The 21,543-nt window shown below is 39.4% G+C and overlaps 1 protein-coding gene across 4 annotated transcripts in view; it reads right to left on the reverse strand.

The window, feature by feature from the left end:
• The window catches only part of HSPBAP1 (HSPB1 associated protein 1), a 38,313-nt gene extending 16,776 nt beyond the window's left edge, over positions 1–21,537 (reverse strand). For 2 of the 4 annotated variants that reach the window (XM_041409288.1, XM_041409269.1), the window contains exons 1-3: positions 21,481–21,537; positions 9,286–9,471; positions 3,486–3,670 (exon numbers count right to left, since the gene is read on the reverse strand). In XM_041409288.1, the coding sequence (XP_041265222.1) occupies positions 3,486–3,670; positions 9,286–9,471; positions 21,481–21,517 (408 nt within the window). In that variant the 5' untranslated portion in view covers positions 21,518–21,537. Of the gene's footprint in view, positions 1–3,485; positions 3,671–5,465; positions 5,485–9,285; positions 9,472–18,408; positions 18,489–21,480 lie in introns of those variants that run through there. The other 2 variants (XM_041409278.1, XM_041409296.1) reach the window with 2 other exon arrangements.
• Between the last annotated feature and the right edge of the window lie 6 nt (positions 21,538–21,543).

Raw genomic sequence — 21,543 nt, forward strand, 5'->3', positions numbered from 1 at the left:
TCTTTCTTCACCCTTAACCGTCCACCCAAGGTCAGGATTGCTTTTAGAAAAATTCTTATATATGGCATTTAAAAAGATAATGAAAGGAAAGAAGGAAAGAAAAATCCCTATTGCCTTTTCAAACAATTGATAATCTACGTGGAATTTTTGCTCTCTCCTTGCTCCTATTTCAGCTTTCTCCACATAGTCTGGGAACACAGACTTTACCCATCTGTGACCCAGTGTTATGCCAGATTAAGTTGCTTATTATTTTATGGACACATTTGCAACTGCAGAAGCAGTGAACTTAACTTGATGACAGGAGAAAGGGCAGAACAGGTGTACACTTATTATGAACACAGTGCTGGATCTTTCCAGTCCATTGATCCTCCCACAAGCAATCCCTTGGGCCTGACAGCTGGAAAGAGGCACAGTGAGGAATTTTTCAGACAATCCAAGGGTTTTGCAGAATGGTTCTGTGTAGCTTGGATAAAGCTTTCCCGTGTATCTACAGCTCACCCTGCCACCTGCAGGGCCTGATCATTTGTTTATTGGAAAGCACTTGAGGAATACTGGCCAGAGATACTGGCACCTTTTGGCTGGAGCCCCAGACTGAGCCTCAGGAAACAGATTAAATTTCTGGCTTCCCGATGGTCTCGGGCAAATCGCTTCATCTCTGAGTTTTATTTTTCCCATCTTGAAAAGGAAGATAATGGTATTTGTTCCATTTCAGTAAAGCACTTTGGGGTCATTCACATCACCTAACTTTAGGAACCTAATTTAATCTTGGCTCCTGCTCTAGTCAAAGCACTCTCAATCAAGCCTTGGAAAAGCCTCTCTCTTTCTGCTGTCTATAAAGAGAAAATAGGAGTCTAGGAGTCCTAATTTAAGTATGTAAGCTTGCTGCTTGCAGACAGGTGGATGACTATCCTTTTTTAAGATCTATGGATGACAAAAAATACAGCTAGACATTATAAGGATGACTTCACCACGACTCTGCGTCAGGAGACCCTCAAAATGAGCGATAGCCTTCCCAAAATTAGGTGTTGCTAAAGATTCTGAATTTCAGCGTTATTGATTTTAAAGATATAATGCAAAAAAAATGCAGAAGTGTAATATAAACATTTGTCAAAGACAGCAAAAGATCAAAAAGAAAAAGTTGCTTCTATAGATTTCAGCAGGCATAAAATTTGAAATTCAATACAACTATTTCAGTGAAAAAGTTAAGCGTAGCACCATTTCTACACTTTAATCTCACACCTAAATAGTTTTTATATTTTGTTACAATTTAAGTGAAAAGAAAGCACACATAATCAATATTAGATTTAAAAGAACTCTTTGAAAATGCTCCTGCTGTAGTAAATAGTTGAAGCGATTATGGGTAAAATAGTTTTTAACCAATGAACTGAAAAGGAACTGGTAGTATTACTGAAATCTTGTCACACTGGGTTCCTTTTCTACAATAAAAAGCCACAGTAAGAAGAAATGCACTAAAAGGTGTTCCAACCATAACAGATGGCACATTACTTGTGATATATATTTATTTCATTTGCTGCTTATAATGAAGTTAATCTGTACCCGTATGTCACTTTAAAAGGTCTCATTTCTATTTAAACTTCATGCATGTATCTTGCTCCTGATTTATATCTCAAATTCTGTAATGAAATATCAACTGAACAAAAAATGTAAGATGCTAGATATTGCTCATAGATTAGAATAATGGAATCATTACCTTAGCCCACACAACTGTAAATGATAAACAGTGCAATCTAAATTTCAAACAACTTCTAAATGGCCCTATTAATCACTATAAATAACAGTGCAGTTGGCCTTCTTTTCCCCTTCAAATAACCTCACGTAAATCTAAATAAAATCTAGAAGGAAAAAATGGAGTTATCATCAAATTCACACAAGAATGGAAGAGAATTTCTACAAAGAACTCCTTTGGCTGGTATAAATTGTGTAGCAGTGTTTCAAAAACCATGTGAGTGTGGAACTGATGGATGCATTTCTCTCCCATGCCTGTGAAAATGGCAGATGACACACACCATATTTGCTTGCATAACACCACCAATTCTTTCCTTCCCATATTCTGCTTTTCAAAAAAAAATCCATGGCATAACCATTATGTGTGTGTATTCTAAAACTGCAGTACAATCTGTTGTGTTGTTAGGTCAGGTGATCAGATTGTGGCATGGCACCTGCACAGAAATGCAACTCCTGGAGCCTCAGCTTTGTTCTTGAATGGGGGCAAGGGAAAGAAAAAGGTAGAAAATGGTTGTGTCCTTCAGCTGTGAAGGAAGCAGTAGGATATTCAGAACTTCTGAGCTGCTGTTGGCTTCTGCTGGAAGACACATGGAAATGCTGTCTGTGGAGGCAGAAAAAGAGAAGACCAAGACAGGACCACAGAGAAAGTTATGCAAAGATCTAGGGAAGCCTGAAACATCCCTGGAGCTCCGAGTTTAGTGCAGACAACACAAACCAGCCCAAGGTTATGTGATCCTGGTTATGTTTCAGTGTGCTCAGGAAGGGAAGGGGGAAAGAAAGGTAAGGTGATCTCTGTGCCCAATCCTTACCTTCTGACCCAACAGAAAGTCTGAAAAGTCTGGAAGTCTGAAAAAAGACTGATCACTGAAAACCACCAATTTTACAAAAGAATAAAATACATATGAGGAGCATGGGAAATGCTTTCTGAGGAAATAATTAATTTGACGGGGCTTATCAGTTCATACTCATTGTCACCCCAGTGATGCAGTGATTTTACAGGGAATTATGATTCCATTTTCACCTTTCAAAGTATAGAAATGAATAAGGTTTTACTTACTCTTTCTTTACATCTTTTGAAGTATACCTTTTGTATAGCTATCCTTAATTTTGCCCTTTTACAATTTGCAAGAAGTAGCAGGAATGTAGATGAAGCAAGACATTGAAATAGAAGATAGGCAAAGAGAAAATAAAAGGAAATACCTTGGGTAGTTTTCCTACTGTGTATGGTAATTACATACTTCCATGGACAGGTTACTTCCTGTATTTTACTGCCTCCACAGAATCTCTCCTCCTCACAAACAGTTAATCTAATTCTATTAAGGAAAGGAGCTGAGCTACTTAAGAAAATGAGCCACGAGGCAAAACATGGAGCAGAGCCATGTTACAGCCTTGTTACTACAATGAAATACATACCATCAATCCTCCCTCCTGAGTGGAGCTGTTAATTTGGGCACCATTTGGGTGCAAGGTGGATCTGGCCTAAATGGGAAGGAGAGTGATGCCAGCCTCGTAATTCTTTTATGTCACTTGGGATGGTATTTCTAAATTTATAAGGAGACCCAGAATTTTGATGGCTGCCACTTGGCAGATTTCAGTTAGTCTGAGAGCTAATAGCTTTTATTTCAGAATTTTAAAATAAGTGGGCAAAGGAGCAGAGAGGAATAGCAGTAGTGGTTTCAGAAGCTACATTAGATAATTTGCAATGGTTCAACTAGGAAGAGATAATATTAATGTTTTACCTGGAATATTTCTGGCTTGTCTTCAAATATCCTGGCAATGTACTTGTAGTCAGCATAAGCCCAGTATTTGGAGTAATCATAACAACTGAATGGTCCAGAGAGACAAGAAGGCTGCCCAAAACTCCAAGCCAAAAACTCCTCAAGTGTAGCTTCCACGTAGCTGCAACTGGTTTCAAACTGGGGAACTACAGCAGCAAAAGAAAAATCAAATATTACGTGAGCATTGAGCATAGAACCAGTAAAAATAATACAGTTTCTTTCAGCTCTGGTTAAATGCAACATCAGATACAAATCTGACTAGGTAGCTTGACTCTGGTCAATAAAATGGTTCTCATGACCTTACTCATAAGTGAAGTCTGAAACTATTGCTTTTTCATTAAGGTTTAATTGAATGGCTGTTACCTTGAACATGCTGTGAGACAAAAGCAGACCAATAGTTAGTATTGTTCTTCAGCATAGTAACTCAATAACACACCCAAGTTCACTAAACAACTTTGCTTCATCTCCCTTCCTAATTGTGAGTTGCAAATGTGCACATCAAGTATTTCTGTATCCTTTATTTTGCCTCCCTAGATTTATGCAGATGGACATGTTCATCTTACCCTTTCCCCAAAGCAATGACCAAACCAGTGTGGTCATGCATAGAAAGTGAGATATGGAACCACACACATGCTGCCAATGATCCATCTAAAATGCTGTGTGCCCTTATTTTTCATTTGGGACTGACAAAAGCATATTGCAGTGTTCCTTGGCAGACACAGAAAGTGTTTACCAGCAGGGTTTTGCTCCCAGCATGCTTTGGTCAGGCTGACTGATACAGCCTTTCAGCTCAAGGTCAGGTCACTTGGAAGGCCTGTAAGAGAGCCCACTGCACAGTATATTTTAATTGCAGTTAATCAGAGATCTTAATTCCCCACCACCACTAATTGTGCCATCTTCAAAGAGACTTATCCACTGTTAAAAAAAATATTACTTTACTATAACTACTACTGGGGAAAAATTACTGCAGCCTGCATGAATGACAATGACAGAGCTGCAATTTAATCTTGTGTAACTTGCATAGAGCTGCCCAGAAATGGGATCCTTTCACTGCTGTGCAGCAGCAGCTCTTCTTTACCACTTTCATTTTGTTACTGCAGCAGTTCTCACACAATCTCATACAGCTTTTACAAACCTTTATCACTATTATTTTCCCTTGTAGTAGCAGAGGTAGTGGTTTCCTTCCCACTACTATCAAATCATTAACTAAAAATGTCTGCGGATGGGCTCCCTACCTAAGGACTGCATACAAGACATATAAATCACTTGCAAGTCACAAAATCACAACCAAAACCCTCTGTGTCGGATCCTATATCTGTGTTGCAGCCCCTCTCCTGATACCCAGGCTTTAATGCAATGTTTATCATTTTACTAAAAGATGGTCTGACAGAAAGATTAGACAAAAGATAGAAGCTATACTGAAGGCGCCTGTATTACTTTCATGAGAAAAAAGAGGCCACTCTTTTTTCACTTCATGACACTCTTAGGACACTGCCTATTTTCCAAGATAACTCAGAAGCAAATGTTTTAAAGACAAGAAATATGCTCTTTCTACCGCTCAGCATATTTCACTCTGAGTTTCATTTTAAAAAAATCCAACTATGAAAGGCAAGACTATCTTGTAGAATACAATCTCCTCAGGGCAGGGTTCTTGGTTTGATTTATCCCTTATTCAGTACCAAGGTATGGGTGCTTATGGAAAAATAAATAGTAATAAAAAACATATTTGGGCAATCTAGACTGTTTGCTTAGATGGGTTTGTAGGTTGTAGGCTGCAACAAGGGTGAGAATGTTAGCAATGAGCAATGGAAAGCATGACATTATTAACCAGTTTGCTAATACTTAATTACTTAAAGCTGAGGGTGTTTTGTAATTGACAAATTGCAGATTAAGCCGTGCAAGTCTAAAGTAGGCTGCCAGTTCTGTCTGATGACACGGTACCTGAAGGCATAACAGTCCTCCTCTTTCCCCTAATGCCACAGATTGAAACTGGAGGGGAGGAGAGAGGGAAAAATGGGTTTTAGAGAAGCAGCTCTCCTCCTTAGTTAAGGTCTGGTTCTGAGAGTTGCCAAAATCTGTTCTTCTCAGAGTGTTTTCAAGGAAACATGTGAAAATGTAGGGAAAAAAAAAAAAGGTGTAATAGCCTTAGAAAACACCTAAAGCTCCATTAAGAATGCAAGTGAAATATCTTCTCCATTTCTTGAAAGACAACCAAACCCCTATTCACAGCTGCCGGGGAATTAAACAAATAATTCAAGCAAGGAATAGCCACTTCCTACTCTAACAAAGCACAGGCATACTCACAAACAAAAAAACCTGGCCATGCACATCCAACTTCAATAACCACTTCAGATCTCAGCTTTATGCAAAATTTAATCAGTATTTGTACTGTGTTTTCAGCCTCCTATTCAGGTACCGATTCTGCAGCAACCTTTGCAGTCTCCCTCTATATCAAACCTCAGAGACCTGAATTGTTTTGCCATCCTTAGTTTTAGTGGTAAAACCTGTTTGGCAAGATGGTGAAGTTGCAGCCCTTTCGTATCAAACCTCAGAGATCTGAATTCTTTTGCCATCCTTAGTTTTTAGTGGTAAAACCTGTTTGGCAAGATGGTGAAGTTGCAGCCCTTTCCTATCCAGCTGCACATCTGACAGCATCAGCTCTATCCAGCATCAGTGAGAGAAACATCCTCCAGAGATCCTGTGACTCAGAAACTGATCAGCATGACAGCTTCTTGTTCTCTCCAGCTTCTTCACAGTAAACTCATTGTTGATTCATTTTACTATGCAACCACCAAAAATGGTCAAAACAAGAAATGCCTGCATACAGAAATCAGTTCCGTGTAAGTTTTCTCCTAACTTTGTGCTGTTGTGCTCCAGGTAGCCATCAGACACAACAGCTGTAATGCTACATTTTCTCTGTCAGAAGCAAAACTTCTGAAGCTTTGGCCTATCCCTTATCCCATCCTTATAAATCTTTTAGTGTGGCTGGAACCAGATGGGTAGGGATTTCCTGATTAATAGCATCTTCACTGTTCTTGTAATGAACTCTGGTACTCTCTTTGAAGGTATCTTTTGTCAATGCTTAGTCCTTTGATTGTAGTTTTTTCCCTTTCTTATGGACACAAACTGTTTAACTTGTGAAATCAGATGGAATACTATCAAACACACACTTAGGTACAAATAATATACACAAGTAATACTGCTAGCTCTCACATTTTTCCATGTTTCAAATGTGCCATCCACATCGATTTGCCTCAGGAAATTACAAACTAGTAAGGAAAACAAATATAAAATCCTTGCAACTCCCACCAAGTTGCCCCATTTGCAATTCTCACTTTTGCACATTAAGGAATCTTCAGCTTGGGAAACCCATCCAGGCTGCAGATGTGGCACTAAAGAAAGATGAGGAGTTGCTGTAGTAAGAGATCTCCACGAATTTTGGGTTTTCCAGATGAACCTCACTTAAATAACCCCAGAAACTTTGAAGCTGCCATTTCAGAGTGTCACCAGAATGTGCCTTTAAGCAGGAGAGTGGATTTTTTCTTCGGCATTTCCAACTCCATAGTAGGAGTCATCCCACCTAGTCTTAAGGCAATAAACCTCTTGTGAACATGGAAGGAATATTCAGAGGGATCAATGCAATTTTAGTAGTATTCTAAAATAGAAATTCTGTTCTCTCTCTGAGCAGATAACTGGCTCCATTTCACCTAGGAAAGTTAGCAGGAACAATAAGTAAGAGAGACCCTCATTAAAAGTAGTTTTAAGCATGCAATAGTGAGATCAACCACCTTCCAAATGACAGTGGCACACGGAATGTGTTACATTATTTCAGACTCTGAGATGGCTTGGATAATGGCTTCACTAATATATTCTTATATTGAAATTTTTTATGGCATCACAGGTCTCATTCAGTTACAATATAACCCCTGAAGGCTTTACCAATCTCCTTGAAGACAATTCTAACCAACATTACCACATAATGGAGGCTCCTGGAGACAAACTGATTGCTGCACAGGGATAAATGCCTTAGGAAAAAGCGAAATGCAGTTAGATGCTTCAAGATATAAATTCCAATTTAAATCCACTCTGTATCTCTAGTGACTACAAGTTATTGTTAAGTGATGACTCTTATCTACTCAGTTGGTAGCATCAATCTGTGACTTAGCTACGTAACACTCATCAGTCCCATCAGGAACTCTGCCAGTTGGAACATCCATCTGGCTCTCAAAAAGTGCCTACTAATTAATAGGGAGTAGGACCAAAACTACTCTTTTATCTGGTAGGCTTTCTGTGTTACAGCTCAGATATATTAATAAGGTATAAGGTTACAAGATATATAGGCAACAAGGAAAGTGTCATATACATATATGTATATACATATATGCTACACCTTCTTTCCTTCTCTATTGGCAATGGGATGCATTTCACACTTAGTGCAAGAATGAGGTGTACCTCATTGAATTACAGAGATATTGCTATAAAGATGTGTACCAAGGTTTTAATTCTACACCTCAGTTTTCCCATCTGTAGAAAGTGAGTAAATAATATCTCTTCCCCCCAGGAATGGCATAGAAATCATTAATCCATGCTGGTAAAATGCTTTGAAATCCTAACACGCCAAGCATTTTCTCTCTAACACTTCTGTTTCATCACTTCTCTTGCAAAAATTGAACATGAAATAACATGGTCATGATGCTGTGAAGAAAGCAAATTTCACAGTGTTAAGTAAGATAGTATGATGTAATCCTACCACTTTCACTGGATCTGGCAGACCCTCATCTGGAGCCTTTGTGCAGACTCTACATTCCAAGAAAGAGGAAGTCCAACTGAAAAAGGTTAGAAGACTACAGAAAGAATAGTTGGGTGGGATCTAAAAGACCGTGACATATTAAATATTTTTAAAGTGGATTTTTTTGGCCTAAGGGTTAAAAAAAATCCCAAAGATAGTCAAGATAGTATATAGGCAGAAGGGAGAAAGTGCATGGCAAAACGTATTTTGGTATGTCATTGGGAGGGCAAAGGATGTAAAGGGCAGGGATAAAGCAGTGCAGAACCTTTCAAGTAAATAGCAGATGGAACATGTTTCTTCTATCTCCCCTCCATGGTATGAAACTCAGTCTGTCCATGGACACACTACTATGTGGCTACAGAGAGATGAAGTTGTAGTATTTAAAATCAAGCTGTAAAATTGTCTTTCTCCCATGGTATGTTCCAAGATGTATGAGTGAATCTGGAGGGTTAGCAGTGAAATTATTGCACTGGTGTCAAATGATTTTCTTAATGCTTTATACTTCCATTATGTCTTCCATCACAGGACCTTAAAGTACTGAAAATCACCTAAGTCTTAAAAAACTCTGGAGGAAGGTGAGAATTACTACCATACAGATAAATACCCCAAGTCTGGCTGATTATTTAGCTAATTCCTTAACACAGTCAGGCTTATGGAGATGGAAGCTCCGCTCATGTGAACAATCTAATCATGTATAAGACCAGGACCAAACACACACACTACAGAGCAAGGAAGGAAAACTGAGACACTTGGTTCTTAAATGGTGGTGTTACTCCCCAGACCTCTTACTGGGAATAAACACATGAGAAAGACAAGGGACAGTTCTACTGCTGACCAAGTCCCATTCCTAAAAACAAAGCCTGCAATGAAAAGCAATACGTTAGAGAAAAAACAGTTATAATGAAAAGGCAGATAATTGCAGGACCTGGAAAAGAGACTTGTGACACTAATGCCTGTCCACCTCATTCTCACCTAAATCCACTGTCTTCAAGCCCAGCCTGAACTGGATTGTCTTTCCCTCCAACACAGCAGAAAGGTATTTCACATTCCAGTGCAGGGCTGGCCAGTTGCCAACCATGTTACAGAAGACTGCAGGTTGCTGTAGCGACATCACAATTTCCTTGGTTTTCTCAGGAGTAAATGGTTTGACATCTTCATCTACGTAAAGAAAAAAACAGATGAAGAGAGATGATTTATCATACATGAAGTGTTACCTACCATCTTCCATGGGACGGAAAACAATAAGAACTAAGACCTCCTTTGTTTATGACTGTTTTATCACATTTGTAGATTTTTAAAAAATCAAAGTTGTACTGCAAACACTGGAAGAACTAAATTAAAGTTTAAAGCGGTGTATTAGCACATAACATATAAAGCAAAAAATAAAAATAGGCACATGCTTAGAATTATCACTTGTATCTTAGGCAATAAAGCACTGTAGCCAAACTGCTTAGAAATAGGCTAACAATAAAATAAACTTGCAAATAATGTTCAGAGTTTAGAGAACATAAATTTAATGAGTAACAGTTTTTCTGCATGGGATTCTTTCCAGAATTGTAGTGTATTGTCAGAGGTAGCAAACCAGCCCTCCATGTGCTCTCTTTAAACTGAGGAACAGTAGCACAACCAATCAGCAGGTATTTTTGAAGTGTTTTAAAATTTCATCAACAGAATTTTAGAAAAAGGAAATTATGCCAATCCAAGAACTAAACTAACCCAAGATTTCCATTTATTCCTTTGCTGTTTAGAGATTTATATGCCACACTGAAACCATCAACCTGAAATGCTGGCAATCTTGAATTAACTCAGCACTTTCAGAAGAACTTTTCTTTAGGGACACATTCAGAGGGAAAATCTGGAGTTTTTTAAAAGGAATGACATCTCCATTGAGCGGAAGAGGTGGACCACAGTTTCAGATCATAAAAAAATCCATTCATTATTTTAACCTCTACTGAAGTTAACTCATCCAGAATTTATATCTGTATAACGGCTAAGATTTAACATACTGAATCATAGCCGTGATACATATGTGACTTCCAGCAGTTTATTTAAAACAAACAAACCAATTCAATTCAATCATTGTATTTAGGGGTCAAATGATGGTCTGGCATACACGATGAGTTAAATAAATACAGGCCAAGAAAATTTCCTTCACTGCTGGGTGCTAATTTCGCCTGTCACCTGTCCCCATGTATGGGAGATAGCAGAGAAACACCCAGTGGCACATGGGGCAACCCTGTGGAGCCAGCTGGGGGAAACACAAGATGACCCACTGGGAACAATGCCACTGAGCAAAGTTCTTCAGGGTTAATTTAAAAGCAACAAAAATCCAAAATAAATTTATGGATGCTGAAGTGGGAATGACAGGAGTAATAGGTGTCCTGTGCATGCTGTGTGCTGTATCTTCTTGGTAACTTCTGTGAGTCCCTCTTCTTTTGACAGGGTTTATCCTCCCACATAGCTGTGCTTTTTGGTTTTCTAAATTAGGCTGCTATCTTCACACAAACTCAGTGGGAGGTATTGGGGCTGGGCTTTCCTAGAGTCAATGGGTCTCTTATCCCACAGACTTCCAGAGAAACCAAATCCCTCACTTCTCCCTCATGAAAACTCCATTGTGAAGCTTTAAAACCGAAGACCTCTGGTATTTTATCTTCATGGAACATAACATTTTTAAATGGCTTCTCTTTCCTAAGACAGACGACAGGAGGGAGCTTGGATTTTGGTTTGTTTTCCACATTTCCTCTCATACGCAGAGCAACACTTGACAGGATGGTGTTGCTGTGACACAGGGATGTCTCTGACACTTGGCCCTCAGTCTCACACCAGCAGCTTACACAAGCAGGCCATAAGGAGGCCTCACGGGGACCGTATGCCTCACCATATGCTCTTCCCCACGCCGGGAGGAGGCTTGGGGCTGCCCAAGGAGCAGGTTAGCACACCTACAGGAGCAGCTCCAGAGCAGGCAAAGGACCATCTGCAGGCACAGGAGCTGGCTGCAGGCACGGCAGGAGGGCAAGGCTCAGCTGTTTCTTCACAGCCATTCTGTTCAAGAGCTAATGCAAGACTTGGTCCAGATCTGAACGCTCCCAGGGGGTTTATAAAACTTGTGTCTTTCACCAGTGCAATTATAATAATGTACAGAGGTGGCTTTCACCATGTGGGAGCTGGCAGGCCTTACCTACCTTTCAGATTTTCCAGCTCATAAAAATGAAATTACTTCTGTTTAGGCCATGTTTATCACTGCATGGCTGTCTTTCTGACTACTCAGGGTTTTTTTTTGCTTTAAGGGCACTACATTTAAGTATATTACAGGATGTAAATGCAAATAAATGCAAGAAACTGGTGACACCTTTTTGGAGGATTTTGTAAAGCTGACATTTATTGCAAAAGTTTCAGGTTTATCCTGTAACTTCAGTGAACAGTTGGGATGTGCTACAAAAGCAGAAATTTTACTGGAAAAGACAGGAGGGCTCTTTGAAGCCAACTGTTGATTCTGTGTGGCTGTCTAATGCGATTTCCACATGCACATCATGCTTTTGCAAGGTGTGGTTTTAACCACAGGGCATACACACACAGTGGGAAGCTCAGAGCTGAAGCTACTGGGACAGTAGGCCACTGGCAAACAAAAAACCACAATTAGGCTAAATAGCCCCTCCTCATGATTGTCATGTCACCGTGTTCAGTTGTAAACATATTTCCCTACGAAATCAAGAAAAAACAAAAGAGGACAGTCTGTCTTACTAAGATGCTAATAATTCCTATCTTCAAACAGTATTAAAACCTTTGATAAATAAGTATATATCTTCTCCTGATATAGATAATTACATACAATACCTATAATGCACAGTGACATTTGAAACATTTTAGAAAATTTAAAGACTTAAATAAATATACGTTAGGGATTTTTGCAAAGACAAATGCAGATTCTTGCTAGATCTGTGTGAAGAATCCGTGTCTTGATTCGCCTTTGTATATTTCTTGGTGAGAACAGAGTCAGCTCTAAAAGTAATTCTTTCCCTATAACACTTGTCATGCATATCTAAGTGCCTGCTAGAGAAAAAACACTTGACAAAAGGTAAATATCGTATAATACAGCAAATAGATATTATGATAATTCGGAGAACTCTGCTCAAGACCAACAGAGATTTCTGATGGAACCATATGCTGTAGGAGTGGGGAAAAGTAATTAAAAGAGATATCTGAAGATAGAAGATCTGAAGAGAGATGAGCAGGGTTATAGTTTAAAATAATAATTTCCACAGTTATTGTTATCATAGTTTCACAAAAACCTTGTAAACTGGGCTGTTGCTTCTTGGTATTTTTTAGCCTGAGACTGATGGTAATTGAGTCCAAGGCAAAACCTGAGGTTGTGTAGCATATATAAACACATACAGTTTCGCTACAGATGTGCACAAGTAAAAGGTGACCAAATAAAATGTGCAGCACAAAAGAAAAATATCCATTGCACATCTTAAGCATTAAATATCAAATTCCTAGGGGAGACTGGGTAGCAGGAGAGAATAGAAATGCATATTCCCTTGAAAAAGAAAAGCTCGGTGGGAGTCTTCATTTTCTCAGCTGTACTCTGATCCACAAGAGAAAAGGAATACTTCAACTTAGCTCTTTCTATCAGACTCAACAAATGGTGTGACTTCACAGTACAAAAGAAAGCAGGAATAATTTGTCTCATGTTTTGACTTTACCCAAGGCATGTACAGAATCCAACCAGGAACTAAAAAAATGAACCAAATTTTAGCTCAAGTTTTGTAACTGCGGCAGCTTATATAATTGGCAAAAAACATAGGTGTTCTTTAGAAAGGCAACACCTTGCCAAACAGAGATCTCCCAATTAAAAAAAGAAAGCTCTCCAGTTGTCTTTACACAAAGTACTGTCAAACATTAAGCCTCATCTAGACTTAGCACTGAGGGCAGGTAAAAGAAAAGTAATGAATTGGCCAAGTACTCTCCAGCAGACTTTGTGTTTCCGAAACAGAAAATAATTTAATGATTATGATTAAAAAATTTTCTGAATAACTGAGTAGGGTTTGGGAATTAAGAGTTTAGCACAGCAGGCAGTCTAACTAAAAGTGGACTTGATCAAAGTTGTTCAGAAGTTAAATGTACAGTCATTAAAAAGCTAAATGTACTGTCATTCATTTAAAATAATTTAGCAAATTATAAGAGTTCATTAATGTGTGGCAGTTGGCTTCTGCCAAAACACCCTGCTGCTTAAATATGAGATTTAATTGAGAGGTATTAAAATTATTTTCTAAAATAGGGAGTACAAGGAAATCCTGGTAATGTATTTGGTACATGCATCATCAGATTGTTTTTCTAGCAAATCTGTAATGCTCCCTTTTCCTTACTTCTTTTATTAAAAAAAAATTAAAAATAAAAGAAAAAAAAAATTTTGAATACATTAATACAGAGCAGCCAGGTGAGACAAAAAAAAATCACCTAACCTACAGAATCTTAACTATTCAACAACCAGGCATGGGAAAAGAGAAGGTATGAGGGAAGATGAGCAAACTCCCCAACCAAATATAAGTGACGTGGTTTGGAGGTCAGACTTAATGGTTTTACAGTACATTAACTCTGTAAATTAAAAAACCAACTTTAAATAATCCGCATGTGATTACAACACTATGCACTATAATCAGCCTCCTCTGGGCAAACAGAATGCCTCCAAATATACATGTGTAGTTTTCAGGATAGGCTGCACCAACATCTAGGTGTTGCCTGCTAGCCAGTTATTGCTGTTGCTATTAGTTTGGACTGTGGGAATGTTAACGCTGTGAAGGCACAGAGCCAGCAGGCAGCTACCCCAGATGTGCAGATGTTTTGGTTACTGAAGGAGAGGTGGTAGTTGCATGGAGACTCTGGACAGACCAGTCTGCACTTGTAAGACTGGCAGCCCCAGCTCACTCTGGCAGCCTGCAGCCAACACAGCCTTCCTTCCTCTCCGAGACTGCTACCGCAGAGGAGGGCAGCCAAAGGAAGAAAAGAAGTAGCCTAAATGAGGAATTTGGACTCAATTTCCAGCGCTCCCATGGCAGGGCTGAGCATCTTACAGTATTTCTTACAGGAAGTTGAGTGACTTCAGACGTGAAATAAGATAGGAGTGGGAGCCATGCCCAAACCTCATCTTGTCCTTCCGATAAAGCAACGGGAATTGTTGCCAGACTCCTTAGGGAGGAGTAGGGGCTGAGCCCAGAACACAGCTCTGGGAGGGGCTTCCCCCCACCACTCTAAATGACAGTACATCATCTCAAGCACAAGTTTAGGAAATTCCTCCCCTAAATGCCCTAAAGCTCTTCCTCAAAAGCTCTTCCTGAACCCCTGGACAGCTTCTGCCTGATGTCTCTCCTCCGTCCTGCTGTGCAGGTTCCGAATGCAGTCCTGCCAGTTTCCAGCTCACGAACTGAATGCCGAATGACCTCAGCTCCTCTGGTCTCCTCCAGTAGAAGAAATGCTTGAAGGAAAAGTCTGTGGTCTTTAACCAAAACCTTCCACCAGGATATAAAAAGATAGACTATTCTTCCTTAAGCTAGGCTGCCAAAATTCCACCTTTCTGTTAGTCTATGGGGTGTAAATTACACACACCTGCTACTGAGGAAATTCAGTAGCTGAACCGTGTCTTCCCAGTAGCCCACTGGCACTGATACACATTTCTGACATTTCCTAATAAACATAAAATTAATATAAAATTCAATACTAATATAGCATTATAATTGAAAGTAAGGGAACTGGCGTGTCAGGAAGTTAGCATGTATTTCTAAGAAAAAAACCCAATTTGTTCATATTATAAGCAAAATTTATTTGTATTTCTTTTTCTTTTCCTTGTCAGTAGTAAGTATGAAAGCACTACTCTTAAACAGATGAATACACTGTATAAAATTCACTGTCAGAAACTGTAACCAATTGTGACTTTATTGTTGTTCAGTCCTGCAAACTTCACTGACAAGAATTTCAAAATGGCAGCAGCAAAAGAATCTAAATCTTCTCATTCACACTATTTTCTCATAAGGTACTGTAGTAAATAGTCAATAGTGTTCTCAAAATATGTGCTTTTTTTCCTACAAGCTATTGTAATGAATAGTAATTAATACAATGGAGCCTTTTGAATTTGACCCTCAAAGGGGTTATGACGGTAGTATACATGACCTTGTTCACTACCATACTGTGCAGGATACAAATTATGATTAATGACTGAGTCAATTAGAGATATAATTAATTGTCAGAATGAAATTATACTTTAAAAGAGTAAAAGAAGTCTTTGAATTACATGAATTATCGACTTGAAAGAGACCCACCATGTGAACCTCAAGAACAGTTTCTGGAATGTACAATAAGGTATTAGATTCGGGGATTGCCATTATTATAGTAATACTGAAGAAAAAGCATGGCTGTTATTCCATTGTTTACATCATTCCACTTCTTTCAGCATGGCTAAAACAACCAGAAGTGCTTTTAATCTTTGCTTCACATTGCTATTTCTGTTTATAAAGGTTCTCACGCTGCAACATGAATTTTGTTGGTGAAAAACTGTTAACAGTGTATGTTTTGAATCCTGGGGTTCATATAGACTGTAACAATATTGCTTTGACATAATGTCAAGAACACACTTGACCAAAATAACCCACAAAAATGTGAACTACCAAGGGTTTATAATTTAATTTTCAACCTTAATATGCTAATGTTGGTTCTGTTGTTTAATATAACTATTAAACATAAACTCTTCTTTTTAGCAGAAAAAGCACAGCCTTTTTACACAGAAGCTCATATTTCATAACTTTGTAATACAACAAACTGCTGCTAAGTGATGTCAAAATATCGTTAGCATTTTCCCTCCAGAGATTTTCTTTATCTTTTCTTTTTCAAATAACAGCTGCCTGCAAAGTTTCTTTATCTGTAAACACCAAGCTTAAATATCAGAGAAGATCAGGGACTGCAGGCCCAAGTTTCTACTCAGATCACCATGAACTCCTGTTGTAATCAGCTGCATCTGCATTTCTGGAGACTGAAGGTGACCTTTAATTATACAACAAACTATGACAGTGCTGCTGCTTTGAATTTTTAAAGTTTCTTGCAATATGCAAAATCTACTAAAACTCAGTATTTTTCAGCCTATCAGTAAATAGGGAAAACTCCCTACAGTAGAAGAGTTTCAATATTTTCATACTCTTTTTAAACATTAACATCACTCAACTCAGCATTGTCTGATGTAATACTAGTATTAGAAGAAATTATGTCTTTTATGTCTGGTCTTCACAAGTATGAATTTTACATAGAATTTTAAGATAACCCCCTGAACATTAGCAAAATAATAAAACTGTGAAAGGTTAAAGTTGTACTTTTATGCCAAGACATCCAAACTACCTTACCATTGCTCTTTTTTAAAATACTCTTACAGAACCCAAAATCTCATGCTATTATATCTACTCCCAAGAATTTCATTGTGTCTGTGATCACAAAGCATAGAATAGTTTAAACTTTATTCATATGTGTCCCAGTTGAGAAAAGCACAGACAAAGAAATAATCAATTCAGCCTCTTCTTTCTATATGAAATTACATGATAGGGTCACATTTTCAAAGACACAAACAACATTTTGTGAGCTTTATGTCCTCAATATGGATTTGATCCCAAACACCTACCCAGACAATCAGGTCTTCAGACAACTCATTTGCAGAGCCCACAGCATACCTATTGTATGACAGCTAAACGTGACTAGACCAACAGAAACAAACTCCCTAATGTCTACACTGTTAATTATAGCAGAGAGGTAATTAAGTTACCCCTTGCTGCTTCCATGTAAGACAACAGGAGAACAATGGCACAGTCTGATAAGAAATGAGAAACACATGCACCACAGACACAACGGACAGACCAGTACCAGAGCACCATGACTATCTCTCCTTGCTGGCACCAGAGACAATGACAGCTGCACTGAGGCAGTCCTAGGACAGGGATACAGTGGAGATTTTCACCCTGTATTTCCCAATTCAAGCTTAACATCCTGTGACTCAGTTCATTTGCATAATTCTCAGGTTCTCAGGAAGAGAGGAAACCATCAGTTCTTGAAACTGAATTTCCTTAACATAACTTTGGGGTGTAAAATAGTCCACTGATGTCTTTTGCAGTTACTTGCACATGGTGGCCCTGAATAAAATGAAACAACATAGGGCCAGAAGCCTCCAGTAGTCTGCAGAAGCTGGAGTTCCAACACAAACTCCCTAAAATGTCTAAGACATGGAGCCTGAAGGCTAAGTAAGGCAGGGAAGTAGCTAACAAAATTACTTTGATGAAAAACATCATGTAGCTTCCACCTCCCCCTCAAAGAAGATACAATCATCACTTACATGTTCATCATTAAGAAGGTGATGAATAGCAGAACAAGCAGAAATGGAGCACAGAATGCTTTAAATGTGCTCAAAGCCCAAGTCAGATGTGACCTTTGCATATTCCTTCTGAGAGCTGCAGTAAAGAACCTACAGTGTGGGGTATAGGGAATCTAGTGACATGTCTTTCATTAGCCAGACAGAAAAGGTAGACTCCACAAGAGAAGGGAGCTATCCCACCTCTCCTCAGAGAATCTTACAGTGGGCTCTGGCTCACCACAAACCTGGAATCATCTACACTACAATGGTCACTCTGCAGTGGGAAAATACACAGCCTGCAATCGAAAGGTATAAATGAATTCCCCACTGGAAAACTCTGAAGTTTGAATTTAAGAATAAAACTTCTCAGCTTTCATAAGCTAAAGATGTGTCTGGTCTGTATTTTTGCTTCTTGCTGATACTACAAAAAAGGAAGAACTGTAAAACCTGAAGAACTAGGAAATCACTGTACAACGTTAGAGCTGGAGTGTACATACTTCTCAATAAAAAAGAAAGGCAAGAAAATATGCTGAATGAATATACAGATTGGAAGGTGCCCAAACCAAGGGCAAGACAGAGCAGATTTTAACTGACCTGTTCCTGAGCAACTGGAATACAAACTATGTCAAAACTTGAGGAAGCAAGAATAGGATTTGCTCACACCTCACAGGCTCACCTTCAGAGGTGTTTTTCAAGATGGGGTGTAAAGAACTCACCCATTACAGATCCCTGCTACACCAGTGCTGTTTATGGCAGCTCTGAAACTCCACTGTCACAATTCCACCTGAAGTCTGGAAATTGAGGGAAACCCCTGGTAAAGAGAACTTTTTTTAGATCCTGGAAAGAATTTTCAGAATCTGCAAAATACTACTTTTCAATCTTTGAATTAATTTCAGGTTCTGCCCACTTTGTGCCAAAATGCTTCTAACCTTTAGGGGGTATGCAATGACTTGCTGCTTGTCACATTGCAAGGTATGAGTTGACACAAGAAAGGACAAGATTGTACACATGATGTTAGGAGCTGTTGGGAGAGAGGTGTAAGAACCAAGGGGACTCTGGCATTCATTGAATCTCTGAAGAATGTCACAGGAAAAGCAAATCTGTAAAAACCATGGTGTCAGGAAAGAGCAAATGGCCTTTCCTAATGTGCTAGGGACTGGGGGTTGCTCCATGGGGGGATGCTCTCCTGGACTGCTGAGCACAACCATTACATGACAGATGTGTTTTTGCTGAACTAGACTCTCCAGATGCCCCAAGGTGGTAACAAACCCATCAAAGCCTCAGTTTATATTAATAAGCCAATCTTAAATCAGCACAGTGCAGGTACCAACTTGTAAGCAGATCTGCCAGGCCTGCCTCAGGGATGGCAAGAGCATTTGGAAGCAAGAACAGCCTCAGCCATGTAATTTTTGTCTGTCACCACTAGTCTATCAGAGCTCCAGGCGACCAACTCCTCCTAAGACAAATTCCTGAATGTTTTAGGTCAGACACAGGCAGACAGGCATGAATATGGTCACACAACCACCTCAGAGCTTATAAGTTGGAAACGAAGGCACCTACCAATGGACACACTATTGTGCTTAGGCAGTTTGTACCTGCATGGGCATCTCTATCACAGTTTTGGATCCAGGTCTCATTCTGTCCACGCAAACCTGCTACAGACATGAAAGTTATGGGCCAGGAGAGAAAATAACCTTTCTGCTTGCCTGAATATATGTGCATTTCATCTGATAATATTCAAATCTCTTCAGCTACATTATAATGAGGTTAAAGCAAGAAAAATTTCCCCACCTCAAATATTACAAATGTCAGTAATGAGAACAGTAAAAATGTCACCACACGGAGAAAAGAGTGAAATTAGCATATTTAGAGGAGTATTATACCCATGAGTGAAATAATGCAATCAGCTAGCTGCAAGATAAAGCTAATTTGGTTTCCAACAGTTTATCAACAATACACTGCTCCTTTACATTAACAAATTTAACCAATACCATATCCTGCAAACAAGAATAATTCACACAGAATATTACACTGTGTTAATTAAATAGCTGGAATAGAAAAGGTCAGGCCGTGACTGAAAGATGCGCATATGGGTTGTGAAGCTAGGAAAAGATGGAGCGATTTCAAATCAAGCAATTAAAATAAATTATTTAAATCATCATTAAGTCAATAATAAATACACTTAAATATTTTTAAGCCTATTTTGACAGCCTCTTTAGCTTGTTGCTGTTTCTCAGAAATTTCTTTCCTGTTGACCCATGAAAGAGTAAAAATATCTTGAAACCCATCATAAGATGAAGTGTCTTGGATAAGTTATCAAAGAGTTATCCTGCTTATATTTAAGTTTTCATTTGACCATGCAGATAATATGAGGCATCAGACAAGTTTTGCAGTTAAAAAGGACACCACAAAACCCCACTTGCCTTATTTCTTGATGGGTTTCCTGCCACTGGAACCATGAAACCTCCACAATTACTACAGTTAATTGAAAAATGTTCAAAGAGAGAAGTACTTTTTCACACTGTTTACTTCTGCAAATAGCAGCACTTTGTCTTTGGATGAATGCCAGCAAATCACTTAAATTATAGTTGTAACATACCCTTTTTAAATTGAAAGAACATTTTGGCATGGGCTAAACTATGCTGAGGTGGTAATGTATGAAAAAGACTTAGTAAAATGGGGAATTAATCTTATTTGGAGCTCCCAAGCACTATCAGAATATATATCAGTCATGAGCAAGTCTGAATCTCACCCTATGTTTTTACTGTGCTTTTGTCACTACAGCTGTACACAGCAGCCTCAAATTTGAGTTTGCTGTATGTCCCCCATTATTTAATTGTGCGTGAATTTTATTTTTCCTGGGGCATTTCCTGAAGTTTTGTAGACAAACTATAATTTTCTTTTGATCATAGTTCTGCTGATTTCAGTCAGAATATACTTCCTTGTTGTACTTTCAGTCTCAGAAACTGAGCTGTGTGGACTCAACAAAATGTGATGTCTGTTATGTTGAGAAGAATTTCATTGGAGTCTGAAGTTTTGGCTGCAAAATTGTGGGATGATGGCCACGTGTAAAATTCAGCTGTGCACTGCCCAGCACATCAACAGTTATGACACTGACGCTGGATGTAAAACCAGTCTGTGGGGATCCCACCGTTCAGCTCTCCTCATTTAATTACATGGGCATGTATCAAGCCAACTTCCAGACTTGGTGACAGAATGCCTAATCAAGCCACACTGAAATACCCAGTTTTTTGGGGAAGCACTGTGCAGCATATGAGCCATTAATTTTATGACAAGTACAGATGGTTGATATACAGATAAATTCTCACATAACCTAATCTAATGAATATATTCTTCAATCTATTTAAATGATAATACTAACGAGCATAGTGTTCCCCACAATATGGTATTCACCCGGATTATTTTAAAATGGACTTCTGTGCATGTTGTATCGGAACCCTGCTATTTTTTCTCTCTCAATTTGGACTATGGTTGAATTGTATCCACCAAAGCAACACGATTTCCTTCTCCCTTTAAGAGGACCGATACCCGAGGGATGCCCTGCTGCAGCACCTCCCTGCGCGAAGGTACCACACTGCGCTGAGGGGCCGCGGCCGACGGGGACGTTTCGGAGGAGGAGCGGAAGGAGAAGCTCGGCGGGTCCGGCCACGGGCCCGGTTATGGCCCCGCTTCAGCCGCCGCTCCACCCTCCCCATATCCGCCCTCGGCCCGGGCCTGCAGCCACGCCGCGCTGGGGCCCGGGGCGGGCCGGGGCTCGGGGCACCTACCCGGCGCGGGGGGACGGCAGCTCTGCGCCCCGGCCATGCTCCGGCGGCTCTGCCCGCGGGGCG

The sequence above is a fragment of the Onychostruthus taczanowskii genome, unplaced genomic scaffold, assembly GCF_017590055.1.
Source record: "Onychostruthus taczanowskii isolate IOZ18803 unplaced genomic scaffold, ASM1759005v1 scaffold10, whole genome shotgun sequence".
Lineage (NCBI taxonomy): Eukaryota > Metazoa > Chordata > Aves > Passeriformes > Passeridae > Onychostruthus > Onychostruthus taczanowskii.